The sequence below is a fragment of the Stegostoma tigrinum genome, chromosome 27 (genome assembly GCF_030684315.1).
Source record: "Stegostoma tigrinum isolate sSteTig4 chromosome 27, sSteTig4.hap1, whole genome shotgun sequence".
Lineage (NCBI taxonomy): Eukaryota > Metazoa > Chordata > Chondrichthyes > Orectolobiformes > Stegostomatidae > Stegostoma > Stegostoma tigrinum.
The window spans coordinates 10,327,425-10,346,992 of NC_081380.1; the positions used below are offsets into that span (position 1 = coordinate 10,327,425).

Below are 19,568 nucleotides of genomic sequence, written 5' to 3' on the forward strand. Positions count from 1 at the left end.
TTGTATATTGCTAATGTCTCAGAACCATGGAGAGGCAACGGCCTAGTGGTATTATCACTGGACTGTTAATCCAGAGATCCGGATAATGTTCCGGAGAAATGTTCAAATCCCGCCATGGCAGATGGAATTTGAAATCAGTAAATATCTGGAATTAACAATCTAATGATGAATCTATTATCGGTTGTCGGAAAAAAAACTCATCTGGTTCTCTATTGTCCTTTAAAGGAGGAAACTGCCATCCTTACCTCGTCTGGCCTATATGTGACTCCAGACCCAGGGCAATGTGGTTGACTCTGAACTGCCCTCTGGGCAATTAGGGATGGGCAATAAATGCCGCCTGGTCAGCCACACTCTCATCCCTTGATTGAATAAAGAAAAAACACACTGCAACAAACCTGCTCCAAGTCTCGCACCATGTCATCCAGGCTGCAGTTAAATATCCTGCTGAACAGTTTGACGATCTGTTTGTCATTTAAGTTGTAAACTGTTTTGATCACACCTGGCAATAGTAGTTTTATGGTTAAGTACACATCTCCATGGAATTTTCCTGGAAAGAGGCAATACAACAGACACCATTACACACCTTACCCTGAGTTATGACAACGTAGTTCGATCAGATCGAGTTCTGAAAAAGTCACACCAGACTCATCTTAAAATGCTAATTGCTCGTCTCCCCACAGATGCTACCAGACCTGCTGAGTTTCTCTAGCATTCTCTGTTTGCTTCAGATTTCCAGCATCCGTAATATTTAGCTTTTGTATTAGTCTTATCCCATTACTGACAGGGTGTAAACTCTAAGCACCAGGAAACACCATTACACCATCCTTCAAACGAAATTCCTATTTATTTTAGGCAGTTTATTGAGCAAATACCGGTCAATCAGAAAACAAATCTGTGTGTGAAATAGTATATTATAATTGGGATGAAAGATTTTATTGAAAAAGTCAATGCTCAAGTTATACGAAAGGTTCCTGCTGCTTTATGGCAGTTGTATTGGGATGGCAATCAATCATATAATCCTGACAGTGTGGAAGAAAATGCAAATCCCACATTGACAGTCACCCAAGACTGGAATCGAACCCGAGTCCCTGACACTGTGAATTAGCAGAGCTAACCCTGAGCCACCATGCCATCCATCAATGCTTAAATCCAGATGTATCTCTGGTGTCCAGGGATCTTACCGTTCTCCAGCCTTGAACATAACAAATTACAGTCATATAGGTCTAGTACAGGGGAGCAGGTGGCACTCAAGGAACAGTACCCTAATACAAACTCCCAATATCAAAGTGGGAGGAAGCTGGTCTGGCTTCTCAATGAAGAGAGTGAAATTACAGTCTCTGCTCTGAACAGGAGAAGACTGAGAGAGCATTAGAATTTGGTATCCAGCACTCTCCAGTAAGCTGGCCTTATATTTGGCAAGATAATAAAATGTGAGGCTGGATGAACACAGCAGGCCAAGCAGCATCTCAGGAGCACAAAAGCTGACGTTTCGGGCCTAGACCCTTCATCAAAGAGGGGGATGGGGAGAGGGAACTGGAATAAATAGGGAGAGAGGGGGAGGCGGACCGAAGATGGAGAGTAAAGAAGATAGGTGGAGAGAGTATAGGTGGGGAGGTAGGGAGGGGATAGGTCAGTCCAGGGAAGACGGACAGGTCAAGGAGGTGGGATGAGGTTAGTAGGTAGATGGGGGTGCGGCTTCGGGTGGGAGGAAGGGATGGGTGAGAGGAAGAACCGGTTAGGGAGGCAGAGGCAGGTTGGACTGGTTGTGTGGTGCAGTGGGGGGAGGGGACGAACTGGGCTGGTTTAGGGATGCAGTAGGGGAAGGGGAGATTTTGAAACTGGTGAAGTCCACATTGAAACCATATGGCTGCAGGGTTCCCAGGCGGAATATGAGTTGCTGTTCCTGCAACCTTCGGGTGGCATCATTGTGGCAGTGCAGGAGGCCCATGATGGACATGTCATCAAGAGAATGGGAGGGGGAGTGGAAATGGTTTGCGACTGGAAGGTGCAGTTGTTTGTTGCAAACTGAGCGGAGGTGTTCTGCAAAGCGGTCCCCAAGCCTCCGCTTGGTTTCCCCAATGTAGAGGAAGCCGCACCGGGTACAGTGGATGCAGTATACCACATTGGCAGATGTGCAGGTGAACCTCTGCTTAATGCCCCCACACCTCCTCCCTCACCCCTATCCCAGGCCCCAAGATGACATTCCACATTAAGCAGAGGTTCACCTGCACATCTGCCAATGTGGTATACTGCATCCACTGTACCCGGTGCGGCTTCCTCTACATTGGGGAAACCAAGCGGAGGCTTGGGGACCGCTTTGCAGAACACCTCCGCTCAGTTCGCAACAAACAACTGCACCTCCCAGTCGCAAACCATTTCCACTCCCCCTCCCATTCTGTTGATGACATGTCCATCATGGGCCTCCTGCACTGCCACAATGATGCCACCCGAAGGTTGCAGGAACAGCAACTCATATTCCGCCTGGGAACCCTGCAGCCATATGGTTTCAATGTGGACTTCACCAGTTTCAAAATCTCCCCTTCCCCTACTGCATCCCTAAACCAGCCCAGTTCGTCCCCTCCCCCCACTGCACCACACAACCAGTCCAACCTGTCTCTGCCTCCCTAACCGGTTCTTCCTCTCACCCATCCCTTCCTCCCACCCGAAGCCGCACCCCCATCTACCTACTAACCTCATCCCACCTCCTTGACCTGTCCGTCTTCCCTGGACTGACCTATCCCCTCCCTACCTCCCCACCTATACTCTCTCCACCTATCTTCCTTACTCTCCATCTTTGGTCCGCCTCCCCTCTCTCCCTATTTATTCCAGTTCCCTCTCCCCATCCCCCTCTCTGATGAAGGGTCTAGGCCCGAAACGTCAGCTTTTGTGCTCCTGAGATGCTGCTTGGCCTGCTGTGTTCATCCAGCCTCACATTTTATTATCTTGGAATTCTCCAGCATCTGCAGTTCCCATTATCTCTGATTATATTTGGCAAGGATGCTTTCTAATACATACAAACAACACAATTACCATGAGAATTGCTATGCTTCAAAACAAAACAAAATGAAAACTGAATGATTAGCAAATGACAGATTGCAAGTCCTGGGAGGCATTTTTGGAATACTGCTTTATAAAGGAAAGGACTCCCAAATGCACATGTAAAATTAAACAGTTCCCTCAAAGCCTGTGCAAAAGTAAAAAGATTAGACTCACCATCTCCACCAGTCCCCTTTCTCAGGAAATCCTGGATGATCTGTGTTTTCGTATTATAGCTCGGCTTATCCGCAATCATTGCACAAAGTTTTCGAAATTCTCGCAAAGAGCAATCTTTGTGATTCGGGTCACATGCCCCAGCCGATGGAGCACTGCTGGAGGTTGAAGGCTCTTCTTCAGGGGATCCGACCTTAGCTACATATAGGAGAGTTTGTTTTTAAAAATGCGAAAACAACCAAGAAGGGAATATCAGTTACTGTAAATATAACGAGTCTGCATGAGAAAGGTTACATTTTGGGAGAGGCCTTACATCCAAGCTAGTTCCCACCCCAAACGTTCGTCTACTAAAACCCTCCCAATGCTGACCATCTGTGATGAATCCGTTCTTGGTGAAAAAGTTGCACTAAACATTTTTCAATTACCGTTTCCCTGCTAAATCACTTAAAATTGTAAGTTTTCATACAGCACTCTCACAGAGACTTAACAGTACAGTTAACCTAGCTCCATATGTTTAATCTGGTGTTTTTGTAACTAGCCGAGGTTGGAGTTCAGAAATAATAGGGAATCAAGGGTGTAACAAGAAAGGGAAACACAAAGAAATAATACTGCAGAAATTAATGGGACTAAAAATTATCAATCCCCTGGACCTGACGGCCAGTTTTAAAAAACAGCAGATGCATTGGTTTAGATCTTCCACCCTTCCCTAGGTGCCCCATGGATGGTAACAAACTTAACCCCACTGTTCACAAAGAGGGAGAGGAAAAAGAAACAGAGAATTAACACTAGCATTAAGGAAAATACTGAAATCTTATTAGGGATGTGGTAACAGCGCACTTAGAAAATCAATTAGAGTCAGAAGTGGTTTATGAAAGGGAAACAAGGCTTGTCATTTCTGTTAGGGAGTTTCTTTTTGAGCAGGTAGTCAAGGAGATTACCAAAAGATGTATTGTATTTGAATTGTCAAAAATCGTTTGTAAAGATCATATACAAGTAGCTATTAGGCAGATTCGGAGCACAAGGGATTGAGGTCAATACATTAACAGAGTGACGATTAGTTTATGGACAGAAATCTGAAAACAGGGGAAAAAACAGGGGTTTTAAAGTTGCGCTTAACTCATCGTAACCACAAATATCAGTGCATGGGCATTAACTATTTCCAAACTATATTAATGATGATTAAGATGAGGGCACAAGCTCTCGAAACATGGAGTTGAGGATGAGGTGAAGAGAAATTTCTTCATTTAAAAGGGATCATGAATATTTCGAACTCTCAAATCCAGACATCTGTGGATGCTCTGTCATGAGTAGTCAGATTTTTTTGTACTAAGATAATAAAGGAAATGGTATATTGAAGGTAGACTTGAGGTACAAGATTAACCCTGATCTTATTGAATGGTGGAGTACATTCCATCACCATCTCTTAAGTTATTCTTTATGGCTAACACGTTTCCAACACACTGTACTGTAGAGGTGCTTGTTAGAGAAATGTGTTGCAACTCATGCTCAGTGACTCCTGCTAGAAAGTGCACGTAGCAATGTCAGGTGAAAATAAGGAGTTCAGTGGTAATGCGCACTATTTATGTATAATTTGTCATGTGAGCAGCCAAAATATGTTACAATGTCAATAAAATTGATACAAACTGCACTGCAAAGTACAGTAGTTCCTCTCGACCAGATGTTTAGAACTACAAATAGAAAGCTCACAAACCATGCAATAATATTGCAGCATCTAGTATTCACTCCGCTCAACATAAAAAAAACCTTTGAAACTGCAACAAGGAAAACAAGTTCACATAATCTATTCCAGATACTATCAGAAACAGACTATTGGTGACGTGCAGCATTCCCCTACCTGAGAATCCAGAAAATTTACGTGGTGATGGAGTGACTGGAGTGACAGTAGTTGGCTTACTCGGGGAGGGTTTGATTTTCGAAGAAAGCAAACCATTCTTGATTGCAAGTTCTAGGAAAAGAATGAGAACCACGTTACAACTTTTCTCAAACATAATTACCATCATCTCACTAACTTTCCCCTTGCAGTGCCCGACATTTACTTTTAAGTAAGATGGGACACCATACATAACAATTCCTTATCAGTTTCAGGAATCTGGACAGCCACAGCATTGAACTGGACAATCTTGTGGGTGTACTCCTGAATTTAGCTACCATTATTTACACAGGCTTCCCTAAACACAGCAAAGCTTAGACTCATTTTCATCCTTCAGAAGAAGCTGTCACTCCTAGCAATGCAATTCCATGGAATTGTCCAGAAATTTAACTGACTGGTCATTCCTCACGTGTGACAAAAGGAGAAAAATGGTCTTGACTTATTTGATTACTGGAAACATTACAAATCATCTTGTTCTTACCAGACAATCTTTCCTGGAAGGACTCATGGAAAGTGGTCAGGATCATTAAATACATCCTTCCCATCCTAAGCCAGACTATGGCTTTACCGATAATGAAAAGCCATTCTCTAATGCTCAGCACACTGACCTTTAATGTGCTGGTTGATCAGATCCCTCTCTGCGTCCTGAAGTTCTTCATAGCCTTCCAGGTCCGTTAAGTCATCAATTTTCTTGGTACTTAATCGGGCACGTTCCAGCTTTTCAAACATACACTTGATATGATACCATTCTTTCATCTCAGCTCCCTCAGAGAAGGGATTAGGCATTATCCTCCCAATCCGCACTAGCCCTTTCGGGAGTTTCTCCCTGCACTTCTTGCAGCCAGCTGTGCCACGTTTGGCATAATCCACACAGTATCGCTGCACGGGCATCCCTGCTTTAGATGTGCAATAAGGGCAGCTAGGGACCCAAGAGAAAGTTGCAACAACTGGGTTGAAAACACGCAGTCCCAGGCCTTGCTTCACTGCCAAACGTACAGAAAAAGAGCGAACAAGCCAGACTCGAGGGTAAGGAACAGCAAGTTCAGGAAGCAAAATGCAACTCCGCTGGCTTTCAAACACCAATTCGACTGGTTGACTCTGTACTGGAGTAATCTTCTCTTGTCTAAGCAAATTTTTTGTTAAATAGGAAAGCAGCCTGTACATGGAGAGTTCTCAGTTAGCTGTAATAAAAAAGGGAGACATACCTTGAATTTCTGAAGACATTTCATCATTTTACATCTAGTTGCACTACTCACAGGTCAGTCAGAGGAGAGACTGATTTCTATCCAGATCACTGTATTAAGTATAACAATGTGAACAAACAACTCTGATCACCCAAGATTTGTTCACAGCCAGAAAGCTACGCATGTTATGCTATTATGTGGAAAATGTCAACATATTTCACACCAGCAATATCCTGAAATTAGTCAATGCCATTAATAACTGTTCCAGTGTTACAGAATACGACAGATTATTAGTATCCGGAGAAGGATATCATGCCATTTGCAAGTTTCTCTGTGGTCTGTGTATTCTGATCTTTGCAGCTGTGGGCTGTTTGCACTTCAGCACGATGCCTGACACACACGATTAAGGTGCTTTACTTTAAAGATACAAGTAAACATACATAATAACAATTCCAATCTTCTCACTTCATTTATGCGGCACGTTTTAAGAAATAAAGCGCCATGCAACACAGTCTTGGTTAGCACACCAAATACAAAATAATTACGTCATGAAAAAAGAAGACAGTCCTGTGTGGATATGGATGTGGACCAATAACTTGTCTTGGTCAATCATCTCAACTGATTGGGAGTACACTTCCTCTGACTAAAGGATATGGCAGCATTCCTCCAATGATATTTCTATTCAGAATATCACTATACCCCCACCCCCCCCCAAATGGTGCTTAAAATCAAGAATTGATGCAGATTTTCAATATCAATTGAAACTCAGCCATACTAGCACTAACCCCAAGCACCAAAATTTGTGGGGGGCTTCGACAAAGATGCGCTGCCCACGAACATGTTAACTTTCCCTTCAAATATACTCAAGCACCTCTAACTGCAAATCCCTCTCTCTACCTACTATTTCCCCTTTCTGCCTTAAAGCTATCCAACATATGTTGGAGTTTGCAAATTTCACGAGGAGAGCTACTGACTTGTGCTGGAAACTTACGGCAACTGGATAAAGATGAGAAAGAATAAAGTATCCCTCTCAACACAGGTTTATGCTCAGGTTCAGGAACAACGGACAGCAAATCAGCAGATACAACTAGTACCTTCAAAACAACACATTTCAGATCTCCTCTTGATCAATTCAAACTAATACCCACTGCTCAAAAAGGTGCTGAATACAGCACATAATAATCAGCAGGGCAGTCCTCTAATGATACAATTACCCCAGAAGTGACTAATACAATACCTTCAGAAATTCTCTGGCTCGAGGTCCTCCTTTTCAATACTAATCATCACATGAAGATGTCAAGCAAGTCAAGCAGGACAGGCTACAGGATGATAATAGATGGGCTGGTCACAATGATGGTAAATGAGATTTAATGCTGAACGGTGAAAGGTGATGCATTTGTGAGAACTAACAAGGCAAGGGAATACACATTGCAGCTAGTTATAATTTACATCTTGGAGTTTATTTCTCTAAGTCAGTGGTGTTGGGTGCCTATTTTTCCATACTTTTTAGTGGACGCCATAATGCTGTAACAAAACCCTCAACATTGCAATACAGAGAGTCACTGTGGCTCAGCGGGGCGCACTCCTGACTGAGTCTCAAGGTCTCATGCTCAAGTCCCATTTAAGGGCACAAGCACAACTTTCAAGATCAACAATTTGAGTAATCCAAAAAGGGACTGTACTGTCAGAGTTACAAATGAGGTAATATCAAGATCCCCCATTCATTTGGGGAGCTTTATGTAAGAGATCCCATGACACTGACAAAGATCAAAGCAATTACCTGATGTCCTAGCAAATATTTAGCCCACAATCAACATCATTAAACAAATTATACAGCCATCATGATGTTACTGTTTGCGGAAGTCTGTGCACTCAAATTAGTTGCTGCATTTACTGAATTACAACAAAGCCATAGCCATTCCCTGGCTGCAAATTGCTTTATGGTATTTAAGGATCAGGAAAACATCATACAAACGCTTTTCACTTTCACTAACAAGTAACAGAGAGGCTTTATTATCAGTCCAGCTCATTATCTAGCTTGAAATAATGCCAATCTCTTATTTTCTCTCCTCCCATCAGTTATATTTAACATTGTTACACTTATTTTTACTCCTATTAAAGATACTTTGTTGCTAAAATGCCCTGTTCTCTTACTCATCCATCAGGTCTAATTTAGCAAGGGAGGTGCCGAATAACTGGAGAGTGGCTAATGTTGTGCTTTTGTTTAAGCAGGGATGTAAGGAGAAAGCGTAATCTGACTTCGATAGGGGATAAGTCATTGGAAGTGATTCTGAAATATGCGTGACACACAGATAGGGTTGTTAACAAGGTATTTAGCAAGCTTGCCTTCATTGCTCAGGCCTTTGAGTTTAGGAGTTAGGACATTATGTCGAAGTTGAACAGGACGTTGGTGAGGCCTCTTCTGGAGTACAGTATCCAGTTCTGGTTGCGCTGATAAAGGAAGGTCATTATTAATCTGGAGAGGGCTCAGAAGAGATTTACCAGAATGTTGCCAGCACTAGAGGGTTTGAATTATAAGGAGAAGCTGGGATGTTTTTCACTGGAGTGCACAGATTGAGGGGAGACCTTACAGAGATTTATAAATTCATGAGGGATACAGATAAGGTGAATGACAGATGTCTTTTCCCTAGGGTGGGGGTCTTCAAGGCTGGGGGAATATTTTTAAGGTGAGAGGAGAATGATGTTAAATAGGTGAGGAGCAATTTTTATTTTACATTGTGTGGAACACACTTCCAGAGGAAGTGGTGGATGCAGGTGCAGTAATAACATTTAAAAAACACTTAGATAAGTACATGAATAAGAAATGTTCACGGGGGTATGGGCCAAGAAGAGGCAGGCAGAACTAGTTTGGTTTGCAATTATAGTCGGCATGGACTGGTTAGATCAAAGCATGTTTCCATGCTGCATAACTCCACGGCTCTACAAGATAATTCTGAACTGCACAAATCACTTTAAATTCCATTTAAGCCTCACAAATCATTTTTAACTTCTCTCCATCCTTATCGAAAACAAATTGGCTACACTCAAGCTAAAAATAAAAAGTCAATACTATCCACACAGGTACTTGTGCAAATCCAATCAACTCCTACACTACCATCTTCCTCCCTGCACCGATATCACCCTTCTGGTGTTAATAAAGTCAGCTAACCATGCCCACAAATCAAGCAAATACATCCAATTTTTTTAAAAAAGGCAGAAACAGGGTCCAAGATAATAAAGTGTAGAGGTGATGAACACAGCAGGCCAAGCGGCATCGGAGGAGCAGGAAGGCTCACGCTTCAGGCTTCTTCAGAAATGGGAGAAGGGAAGGGGGATCTGAAATCAACAGGGAAAGAGGGGGTGGTGGATAGAAGATAGATAGAGAAGAAGACAGGTGGAGAGGAGCCAGACCGGTCAAAGGCAGAGATGGAGCCAGTAAAGGTGAGTGTAGGTGGGGAATTAGGGAGGAGACAGGTCAGTCCAGGGAGGATGGACAGGTCAAGGGGGCAGGATGAGGCTAGTAGGTAGGAGATGGAGGTGGGGCTTCAGGTGGTGGGAGGAAGGAGAGATTAGGGCGGCGAGTTCGAGCTGGGCTGTTTTTGGGATGCAGTAGGGGGAGAGGAGGTTTTGAAGCTTGTGAAGTCCACATTGCTACCATTGAGTTTGCAGAACACCAATGCTCAGTTTGCGCTAAACAACTGCACCTGACAGTCGCAAACTATTTCAACTCCCCCTCCCATTCAGACGACATGTCGATCCTGGGCCTCCGGCACTGCCACAGCGATGCTACCTGAAGGTTGCAGGAACAGCAACTCATATTCCGCTTGGGAGCCCTGCAGCCCAATGGTATCAATGTGAACTTCACAAGCTTCAAAATCTCTCCTCACCGTACCGCATCCCAAAACCAGCGCAGCTTGTCCCTGCCTCCCTAACTTGTACTTCCCCCCCCACCTATCCCCTCCTCCCACCTCAAGGCCCTCCCCCCATCTCCTACCTACCAACCTCATCCCGCCCTTTGACCTATCTGTCCTCCCTGGGCTGACCTGTCTCCTCCGTAACTCCCCACCTACACTCACCTTTACTGGGTCCATCCCTGCCTCTTTGTCTGGCCTGTCTCCTCTCCACCTATCTTCTCCTTTATCCATCTTCTATCCGCCTCCCCCCTCTCCCTGTAAATTTCAGATTTCCCTTCTCCCAATTCTGAAGAAGGGCCTCGGCCCAAAACGTGAGCGTTCCTGCTCCTCTGAGGCTGCTTGACCTGCTGTGTTCATCCAGCTCTACACCTTGTTATCTCAGATTCTCCAGCATCTGCAGTTCCTACTATCTCTGAAACAGGGTCCAACTGGTTTGGTAGGAGAATTTAAAACCAAGGATTGCTTACACAACACAACCATTAATAATGCCAATAAAGAATTGAGGGGAAGTGTGTTCATCTGGTATGGTTATACCGTGGAACTTGCTGTCACAGTAGTTGAGAAATGAAGCATTTAACAGGACGTCAGATTAACTTATGATGGAGAAAGGAAACAAAGTTATACTAATGGTATGCAATGAGGTTCCAGATTATTCCAATAACAATCTGACATGTACAAAATGGGCCAATGACATCTTGTGTTGTAAACTTCCATTTCAATGTTTTCCCTGCATGGTTCTCATTTTCGAATCATTGCTAACTAGCTCTTCCAATTACAACTAAATCTCAGAAATTACTCCCCTCCAAAGTGCTCAATATCGTTGCCTTGCAATTTCACCCCTATCATTCCCAGGTTAAGACCCTCAAATGCAGCTTCCATCTCACCCAAAGTGCTCTGACAAAAATCACAACAGCTAATCTGCATGGTCATAACATGATTTATTTCATACTCTCAGTCACGGCTATGTTGGATTTGTGAACACTCCATTCGCCTTTGAGCCCATCCTCTTTCACTATTCCATTCATACAACATAGCCGGCACTATATCTCCCAAAATGTGTGCTCTTCCCATGCCAAATGAGAGTCAACTAGATCTCTGTTATTTATAGGTTCCCCTATGAGGTTGTATGAAAGCAGTGGTCAGCTTTTAAAGATGATAAAAACACTAATCATTTTCATCTTGAGGCCACATACAAATTCTGAAGCTGTTAAGTCACTCCTCAACTGCCATTAACAAGAGGACATGGAACAATTTTTTTCGCAACCAAATATCAGTAAAGCCAAGTGTTTTGCTATTGCTTGCATGCTTCTGGCCAATTAATGCTAAAGTTACATTTATCCAGAATATGAAAGGGAAAAGCAATGTCACAAGACTAACGCTGACCCTTAAGTAAACGTCAGGCTGTAAACACCATGATGTTAGAACCACAGGATTCAGGCTAAAGCTCAAATTTATTTAAAATCGTAGAATTACACGGTAGCAAAAAGAATACAGCATGTTATCAGCAACACAATTATTATCTTACACAAATAACTCTTTGTGAAAGAAGTGGTCAGCATTTTCATCTTTCTCAGAAACTTTTAACAGTCTAGAGACCAGCACAAAATGGGCTTCCCTTCCCACCGTGGAGTGTCATCGCTGCAGTGAAGTGAAAGCAAAGCAAAACAGAAGCAGGGAGATACTAGATTAGGAAAAGCTGCAGCAATTGAACACTTCACAACAAGATCACAACACTAGATTGAAGCAGTTCTTTCAAACTATCTGTGATACTTCTTTATAAGACAGGTAGATGGACCGTTTGTCAAATGTTTCCTATCTTTCAAGTGGACATAATACAATTGAAGCACAAGCAGAACACGAACAGAATCTTTTCAGTTGTCCTGCATGCTGTTTACTTGGTCTGGCCTGAAACTGTCAGTTTTGGAGTGACATCCCATGACAGTTGCAGCCTTTGCATACATGACATTTGGAGCAGATAACACTTTCTCATACAAACTTTACTTGAATATTATCAATTTTTAAACTAAAACAAGCTTCAAAACAGGTAACTGATCCATTTCACAAGACAGAAGAGCTCTTTTTAGCAAATGTGTGAACATGTTCCCTAGAGATCAGAAACTATTGGCCACACCTTATAGTGATTTAAGAAATAAAGAATTTTATACGTCTGTAGATGACACTAAATTAGAAAAAACATTTTAAGTAGTGCAAGAAGTTCCAAAAAACATTTTTTCTTTTGTATCCAGAGTGTCCTTACATACAACTGAACATTTTGTTTGTCCCCACCACCAAATCACCCACGGTATCTTTTCATCTATTAACCACCATCATAAATCGTCAATATTTTCCAATTGATTAACATGGCACAGTCCATTATTAAAGGGGCAAATGTAGGAAGGTGTATTAAACAATGGAACATGAAATTTGCTCCAGACAAGTACAAGGCCATCTATTTTGGACTCAAGAAAGAGGCCTTTCTCCCCCCTCCCCCCAAGAAAGAGCAAGAAATGTGGACCTATACAGAAACAAAAAGATTTGGAAATCCAATGTGTATGAATTATTTAATAGTAATGAATAGGTACAAAAAGCTTGCAAAAATACGAACAAATATTGGCCTTTATTTTCAATGGGACAGATCTTTATTTGTAATGGAGCAGAGGCTATAGGGTGGTGACTTGGGTACATACCTCAATGCTGACTTATCATAATGATTCTTTAATTTAACATATTATACTATACAGCAAGCTGCCAAAACCTAGCTTAGAGTTTTTAAAATGTTAAAAGGATTCAACAGGATAATACAAGGAAATATTTTCCTCTGAACAAGGAAACAATTTCTAAAATCAGAGTTGGCTTTATAGAGAAAAATCAGTTCGCGCTTCTCAACATAAAACACATATACAAATGAGTATTAAAAATTTGCAATTTGCCCCTCAGAAGACTATGGATGTTGGGACAATTAGAGCTATTAAGCTTGAGATCTATCTTATAACAACTCTTAAACCTCAGGATCATATTATCCCTTAAATGAATCATGTGCCCATTCACCACCACTTACAGCCAACTGGGAATGCTTAGCCTCAGTGCCATTCACCTCAATGGCTCATGCCACCTTCACCAACTCACTGGGGAATTAAAGCGATAGAAGTAAACCTAGGAAGGGAAGGATGGCAGCTAACTGGCCAAGCAAAAAACCAAGTGCACACTGCAATCAAACTGGACTCTGATGAAGGGTCTAGGCCCGAAACGTCAGCTTTTGTGCTCCTGAGATGCTGCTTGGCCTGCTGTGTTCATTCAGCCTCACATTTTATAATCAAACTGGACATCTGTTTCTCCATTCCCATCGCTCCCTCATATCATTAATATCCTGGTGCATAGTTATGAAAGCTCCAAAAGAAAAAAAAGGACCAGCTTCTGCTTAGTTTCGGCTCAATTCCAGCCCGGCTCTTGACAAACACTTCAAAAGGAGCAAGACACGATATGTAACATTTAGGGTGCAACAAGCATTAACTCAAAGCAGACTACACAATAAAAAAAAACCGCAGACGCTATAAACCAGGAACAATAACAAAAGTCGCTGGAAGAGCTCAGCAAGTCTGGCGCATCGGTGAAAAAAAAATCATAACTTCCTGTTCTAATGAAGGGTCACCAGTACTGAAACGTTAACTCTGATTTTTTTTTCTTCACAGATGCTGCCAGGCCTGCTGAGCTTTTCTAGCTGATTACACGAGATTGTTATATTGCTTTTTTCAAGCAATGTTGGAGTCACTGAGGTCATGCATTGGGGGGTTAAAAAAATTCATAAACATCGTAACCTTTATCCAACTATTCTCCCATCCGTGATATTGTTACAAGCGTTCCCTCAAAGTGCTTTCCTAACATTCACAGGCTGTTCGTGTTTGAATGCACACGACCTTTAATTTTCCTTTCCCCAGCAGCACTTAAAGGGGCCAATTTCTGACCGATTTGCACAGTATCTGCACTGTCACGCGTACACGGCAGACCGAGGAGATACTGCTCCTTTCACACAGACTGTGGAGGGCAAATTACTGAATATATTCAAAACACAGACTGATAAATTTGAAAATTTTAAAAGGCACTAGGAGGCATTGTGAGAAGAAAGCTGGAAAAATATGGAACAAAAACAGAAGTCGCTGGAAAAGCTCAGGAGGTCTGTCAGCATCTGTAAAGAACAGAAAAGAAAATCAGGGTTAACGTTTCGGGTCTGGTGACTTCTCCCCTCAGGAGAAAATGGCAAAGGTACAGGATCAGTCACGATCCTGCTGAATGGCAGGGCAGGAGCACAAGGCCAGGCGGCCTAGACGTAACTCCCAGTGTCTAGATATTTACTCAGCAACCTGTTCACACGTTATTTATTATACACGTCCAGAGCGGATGGGACATAACCCCGGCTTCGTGGTTCAGGGGCATGGGGCATTCAATTTTCAAGAGTTTTCAATTGTAGCGATGTGATCTTTCTGAAAAAAAAGACAAGGCTAGTTTTAAATTAGATGAGTCGCCACCGATGCTAGGAAACCTTTAACCTATTTTTGGTTTGTACCTCGCAGAGGAAAAGCTCAGTTTATTTCTCAGACTTTCCTGATTTGGGTTTGTGACCACGGACTTCTGGCCCCATGGTGCTATCATTCCCACACACTTTGTAGTATCCTGGAGAAACGCTGCCAACAAAGGGCTTTAAAACATACACGCCCACCAGTTTAAGAGTAACCAAAATACCGTGAATGCAGTTTCAGAACTTGATCAGATCCCATTATCTGTAGCAGTTAATATTTATTCGTGTTTGTAAATTGAAGCGGGAGGAGTGGGGTGTTTGGTGGTTAAATTTGGGAGGCGGGGGGAGGGAGAAAGAGATGCCCGTCCCGTTTAAACGCGGGGCCAGCGCCTGCGACTTTCGGCGGACAAGCCGAGAGCGGAACCCGCCTCCAAATCGAGGCCCGAGGCCTCAAGGCCTAGAGACACCAGCTCCCAGCCGGTGCGAGTGAAGCCCTCTGGTGGTAACCGTCTCCCCGCCCCGGGGGGAACGACGTTCAGCCGAGGGCTAGGGCCAGGCCTCTCCTGACTACTGGGTCGAGGCTCGGTGTTTTCTTCCCCCACCCCCGGCCGTAGCGCCAGGGCCCGCTCGGACTGACCTGGTATGAAGCTGCGGCCTGCTCTCCGCGCCGCCTGGAGACCTCCCCTTTAAGAGCCGGCCCTCGCCCTTTGTCCCTGCTTCAGCCGCTGTGACGTGGCGCCCGTTTAAAGGTGCCGGGCGGCCCGACTCCCTCAAGAGCTGTGGCCGACACAAAATCGAAACAAGATAACCATGAGACTCTCACTCCCGACAACTCCCTGAGCGTAGGCTGCAATCAGTCCCCTCCCCTCACCGACGGTCAGTAGCAGCAGTAAACCGAACTGCACTGCAGAATGTGTGCTGTACACCGAAATGCACTGCAGAATGTGTGCTGTGCACCGAAATGTACTGCAGAAATTCGCCAAAGATCCTTAGCAGCTTCCAAACTCAGCACCACTTCCATCTGGAAAGACAAGGACCGCAGACACTGCATAGGGGAACACCGGCTCCTGCAAGTTCCCTCCAAGTCACTCACCATCCTGACCTAGGATATATTGCTGTTCCTTTATGTCACTGGGTCAAAATCCTGCAATTCCTTCACTGAGAACATTATGGGGCTATGTATACCAAAAGGACTGCAGTGGTTCAGGAATGTAGCTCACCATTGGGAACAGCATGGTGGTTCAGTGGTTAGCACTGTTGCTTCACAGTAACGTGAACCCGGGTTTGATTTCACCCTTTGGTGACTGCCCGAATTGGCACATTCTCCCCATGCCCTTGTGGGTTTCCTCCCCCAGTCCAAAAATGTGTAGGTTAGGTGGATTGGCCATGCAATTGCCTGTAGTGTTCAGGGATGTGTAGTTTAGGTAGGTTATAAGGGAATGGATCTGGGTGGGATGCTCCAAGGATTGGTAAGCACTTGTTGGGCCAAAGGACCTGTTTCCACATTGTAGGGGATTCAATTCTATAATCACCTTCTCAAGGACAACTAGGTTTGGACAACAAACCAGCAATGCAATACCCCACTAATGAGTTTAAAAAAAAGCATAGTTTGAAATTAAAATGTTGCCATATCCTAATGTACACATCCCTGTTCTAATCCAATTTCTAAAAGATACTGCAGATGCCAGAGATCTGAAACGAAAACAGAAAGTGTTGGAGAAACTCAGCAGGTCCAACAGCCTTTTTAGCGAGGTAGTGAGAGAACTGAAATAGAGTCGTCTCTGATTTTGTCTCCATATGTGCTACAGAACTGTTGTGGTTCTCCAGCATTTTCTGTTTCTAATTGAAATATGTTTGCCAATTCAGAAGCAGGATTATGTCTGATGAAGGGTCTAGGCCCGAAACGTCAGCTTTTGTGCTCCTGAGATCTGCTTGGCCTGCTGTGTTCATCCAGCCTCACATTTTATTATCTTGGATTCTCCAGCATCTGCAGTTCCCATTATCTCTTATGAATTTGCTCTTTATGTTGAGGGCAGCCCAATGCCTTTTATGACATTTTACTTCCAAAATGTAGCTGCTGCTATGTAAATACATCAAATCTATTCCTCAAGTAGCAAATGAGACAAATGATAATTAGTTTTCATGGAATTGAGTTGAAAAAAGAATGTTTAGCAGGGCATGAAGAAAAATTCTAATTGAATCTGATATTTATATTGACCGCGGTAACATTCAAGAACAGGCTAATTCTCCTGTTTGTAGCATTGAAGAGATCAAGAGTGGCTTGCAAATCTGGTGCAGTGTGAACAAAGACAATTGCCGTCACCCGCAAACTCTTAATCATGTATATCTTGGCTGGCAGAACACTTTTGGCACAGAGTGCATTGATCACTCAAGTAAACCTTGCCTGTTTTTTTCACTGGGTGGCTTGAATACTGGGTGACTGATTGCTATTACTCATTTTGTTAAAGTTGCAGATTATTTCCTTGGTATCTGCTTTACCTCTTGGAAATTTGAGGCAACTGACTCTGAAACTAGACATGGGCAATAAATATGGCCTTACCATTTCTCACGTGTCTAGACTTAAATAGGAAGTGAGTACAGATCTACAAATATAATTCAGAAACACTAAACTATTACTTCTATTGTGATCCAGTTAGGAGGTGTAAACTGATTTCTTATTTCACACTTCTCATTTGTCCGAACGAAGTTTGAATTTCAAAACAAAGGTAATAATTATGATTAAGCGTATCTAACTCAGTATCAAGTCAGCCAGAAATAATTTATTGCCAAATAATTTTGCTCAAGCAATGCTATAATGATTTTTTTAACAAAAGTTTACATTATACAAATACGTACATCTGCCCTTGTTGAAAACTAACATACATATGAACAACCTTCAAGGCAGGGAAATAAAACGTAAATCCTCTGCTTTGTTACCTACAAAATTCCTTGGTCAAGGAACTGTTAAACTCAGGAAAAAGAATTATTCACAATTTGTCCAAATGACAGTCTGAAGCCAAAGTCACGTTGCACAATTAGTGTTGGGGTGTCCTCCTGGATCAATTTTAGCTCACTGAATTCACTTTTTGAGTTCAAATTCTCTTGTCAGAACTCTCCATTTGTGGTGGTGGAATTTTCCAGTGAGTTTTCAACTCTCATACTGAGATGAGAGGGATTTCAGAGAATAGCGAAGGCTGTTGCTCTAGTTAAATTCTCTCTCTGGCTCTGTGTTCAATCCTTTTTGTGTTGATATGTTTTATTAGTCTCAAAAAATACAATATGTGGCCTCTTTCTGAAGCTAATGCAAACTCAGTGACTCCAACCAAGAAGCTTGTAGTTTTTGGAAATTAAACATTTTCCCATTGCAGTCAGTCTCCTTTTCTTGCAAAGTGTTCTCTCCAAATAGTCAAAGATTTTGAAAAATGTCCAGACAATGATATTCTAAATTAATATTTCTGATAGCATATCTTCATAACAACTCCCATTGAAGGATGATGATGTGTCATAGAATATACTACAGGTTACTGTCATAATGCAAAATAAAATTCTATTGTCAGATCTCACCTCCACCCATTGGTAGGATTCCAATGTGCATCACTGTTCTCACATTGCGATTTCTCTGGCCTACCTGTGGCATTTGTAAAAAGAAGCTAAGTTTCTATGTACAGATTTACACAAAGATTACTTGATGATACAAACTAGCAATGGCATTGGTCCAATCTCAGGTCTACATCAAGTTACCCGATCTCTGTTTGGAGGAACCAATAGTAGACCACAATTAGTCTCAGCTAGGGGTAGAGTGAGATCAAATTGCTCAGGATTCCCACTCTTATTTGCTGTCTAACACCTTCTGGAATGTGCTGGTTGAGGATTGGGATATTCCTGTCCTGTGATCAAATAGTCTGCCGTCAGTCACAAAAAAATAATCAGCAGATATAATGGGAACTGCAGATGCTGGAGAATCCGAGATAACAAAGTGTGGAGCTGGATGAACACAGCAGGCCAAGCAGCATCTTAGGAGCACAAAAGCTGACATTTCGGGCCTAGACCCTTCATCAGAAAAGGGGGAGAGGGGGAAGATGGATTGAAGATGGATAGAGGCAAGATAGGTGGAGAGGAGACAGACAAGTTAAAGAAGCGGATATGGAGCCAGTAGAGGTGAGTGTAGGTGGGGAGGTAGGGAGGGGATAGCTCAGTCCAGGGAGGACAGACAGGTCAAGGGGGTGGGCCATAGTCAGCAGATGCTTTTGGAACAATCCTTTAAATAATAGTGCATACCCTTAAGTGACAAGGAAACAAGAAACTTAGTGGATAAAAGGAAGCCAGTAAATCAAATATCACTGTGTTCTTCACCAATTTAAAATTTTTAAAAAATCTTTTTTTTGTCAGTTGTATGAATAAGTAGGTAAGTGTTTAATTATGGCTTTATTCCAGTGAAGGTTATTGCATTTTTCAAATGCAAAAATGGAGACATAACTAAACAAAGGCAGAGAAGAGCAGAATATGATAACCTATGATCTCAACTTTGCTTTATTCACAGCCATTAGTTTGTTTTGGGAATGTTGATTGAGGGCTACATATTGGCTAAGACCTTCCTGTTCCTCTTTGAAACAGCATAGGGAATCTTTACATCCAGAAAGGGCAGATGGAGCTTCAGTTTAACATTCCATTCGTACATAAGGTAGCAAATCCCTGCCATGCCAGTTCAGATTCTGAACTCTAGTGTTTGGTGCAGGAGGGATGGGTAATAATTTGTCTAGCCCAGGAAGATGGATTTTAAAACGGGGCCAGGAAAAACCTGGGGCATCAGGTTCGCCACCTAATTCACTGCTGCCTCTTAGTGATTTGAAGACGGG

The 19,568-nt window shown here is 42.8% G+C and overlaps 1 protein-coding gene across 3 annotated transcripts in view; it reads right to left on the reverse strand.

Moving 5' to 3' along the window:
* lig3 (ligase III, DNA, ATP-dependent) overlaps positions 1 to 15,697 on the reverse strand; it is a 52,161-nt gene extending 36,464 nt beyond the window's left edge. Inside the window, exons 1-6 of one of the 3 annotated variants that reach the window (XM_059655189.1) lie at positions 15,350 to 15,658; positions 14,015 to 14,677; positions 5,710 to 6,282; positions 5,066 to 5,176; positions 3,214 to 3,408; positions 396 to 547 (exon numbers count right to left, since the gene is read on the reverse strand). In XM_059655189.1, the coding sequence (XP_059511172.1) occupies positions 396 to 547; positions 3,214 to 3,408; positions 5,066 to 5,176; positions 5,710 to 6,265 (1,014 nt within the window). In that variant the 5' untranslated portion in view covers positions 6,266 to 6,282; positions 14,015 to 14,677; positions 15,350 to 15,658. Of the gene's footprint in view, positions 1 to 395; positions 548 to 3,213; positions 3,409 to 5,065; positions 5,177 to 5,709; positions 6,283 to 14,014; positions 14,678 to 15,349 lie in introns of all 3 variants that reach the window. The other 2 variants (XM_059655187.1, XM_059655190.1) reach the window with 2 other exon arrangements.
* Between the last annotated feature and the right edge of the window lie 3,871 nt (positions 15,698 to 19,568).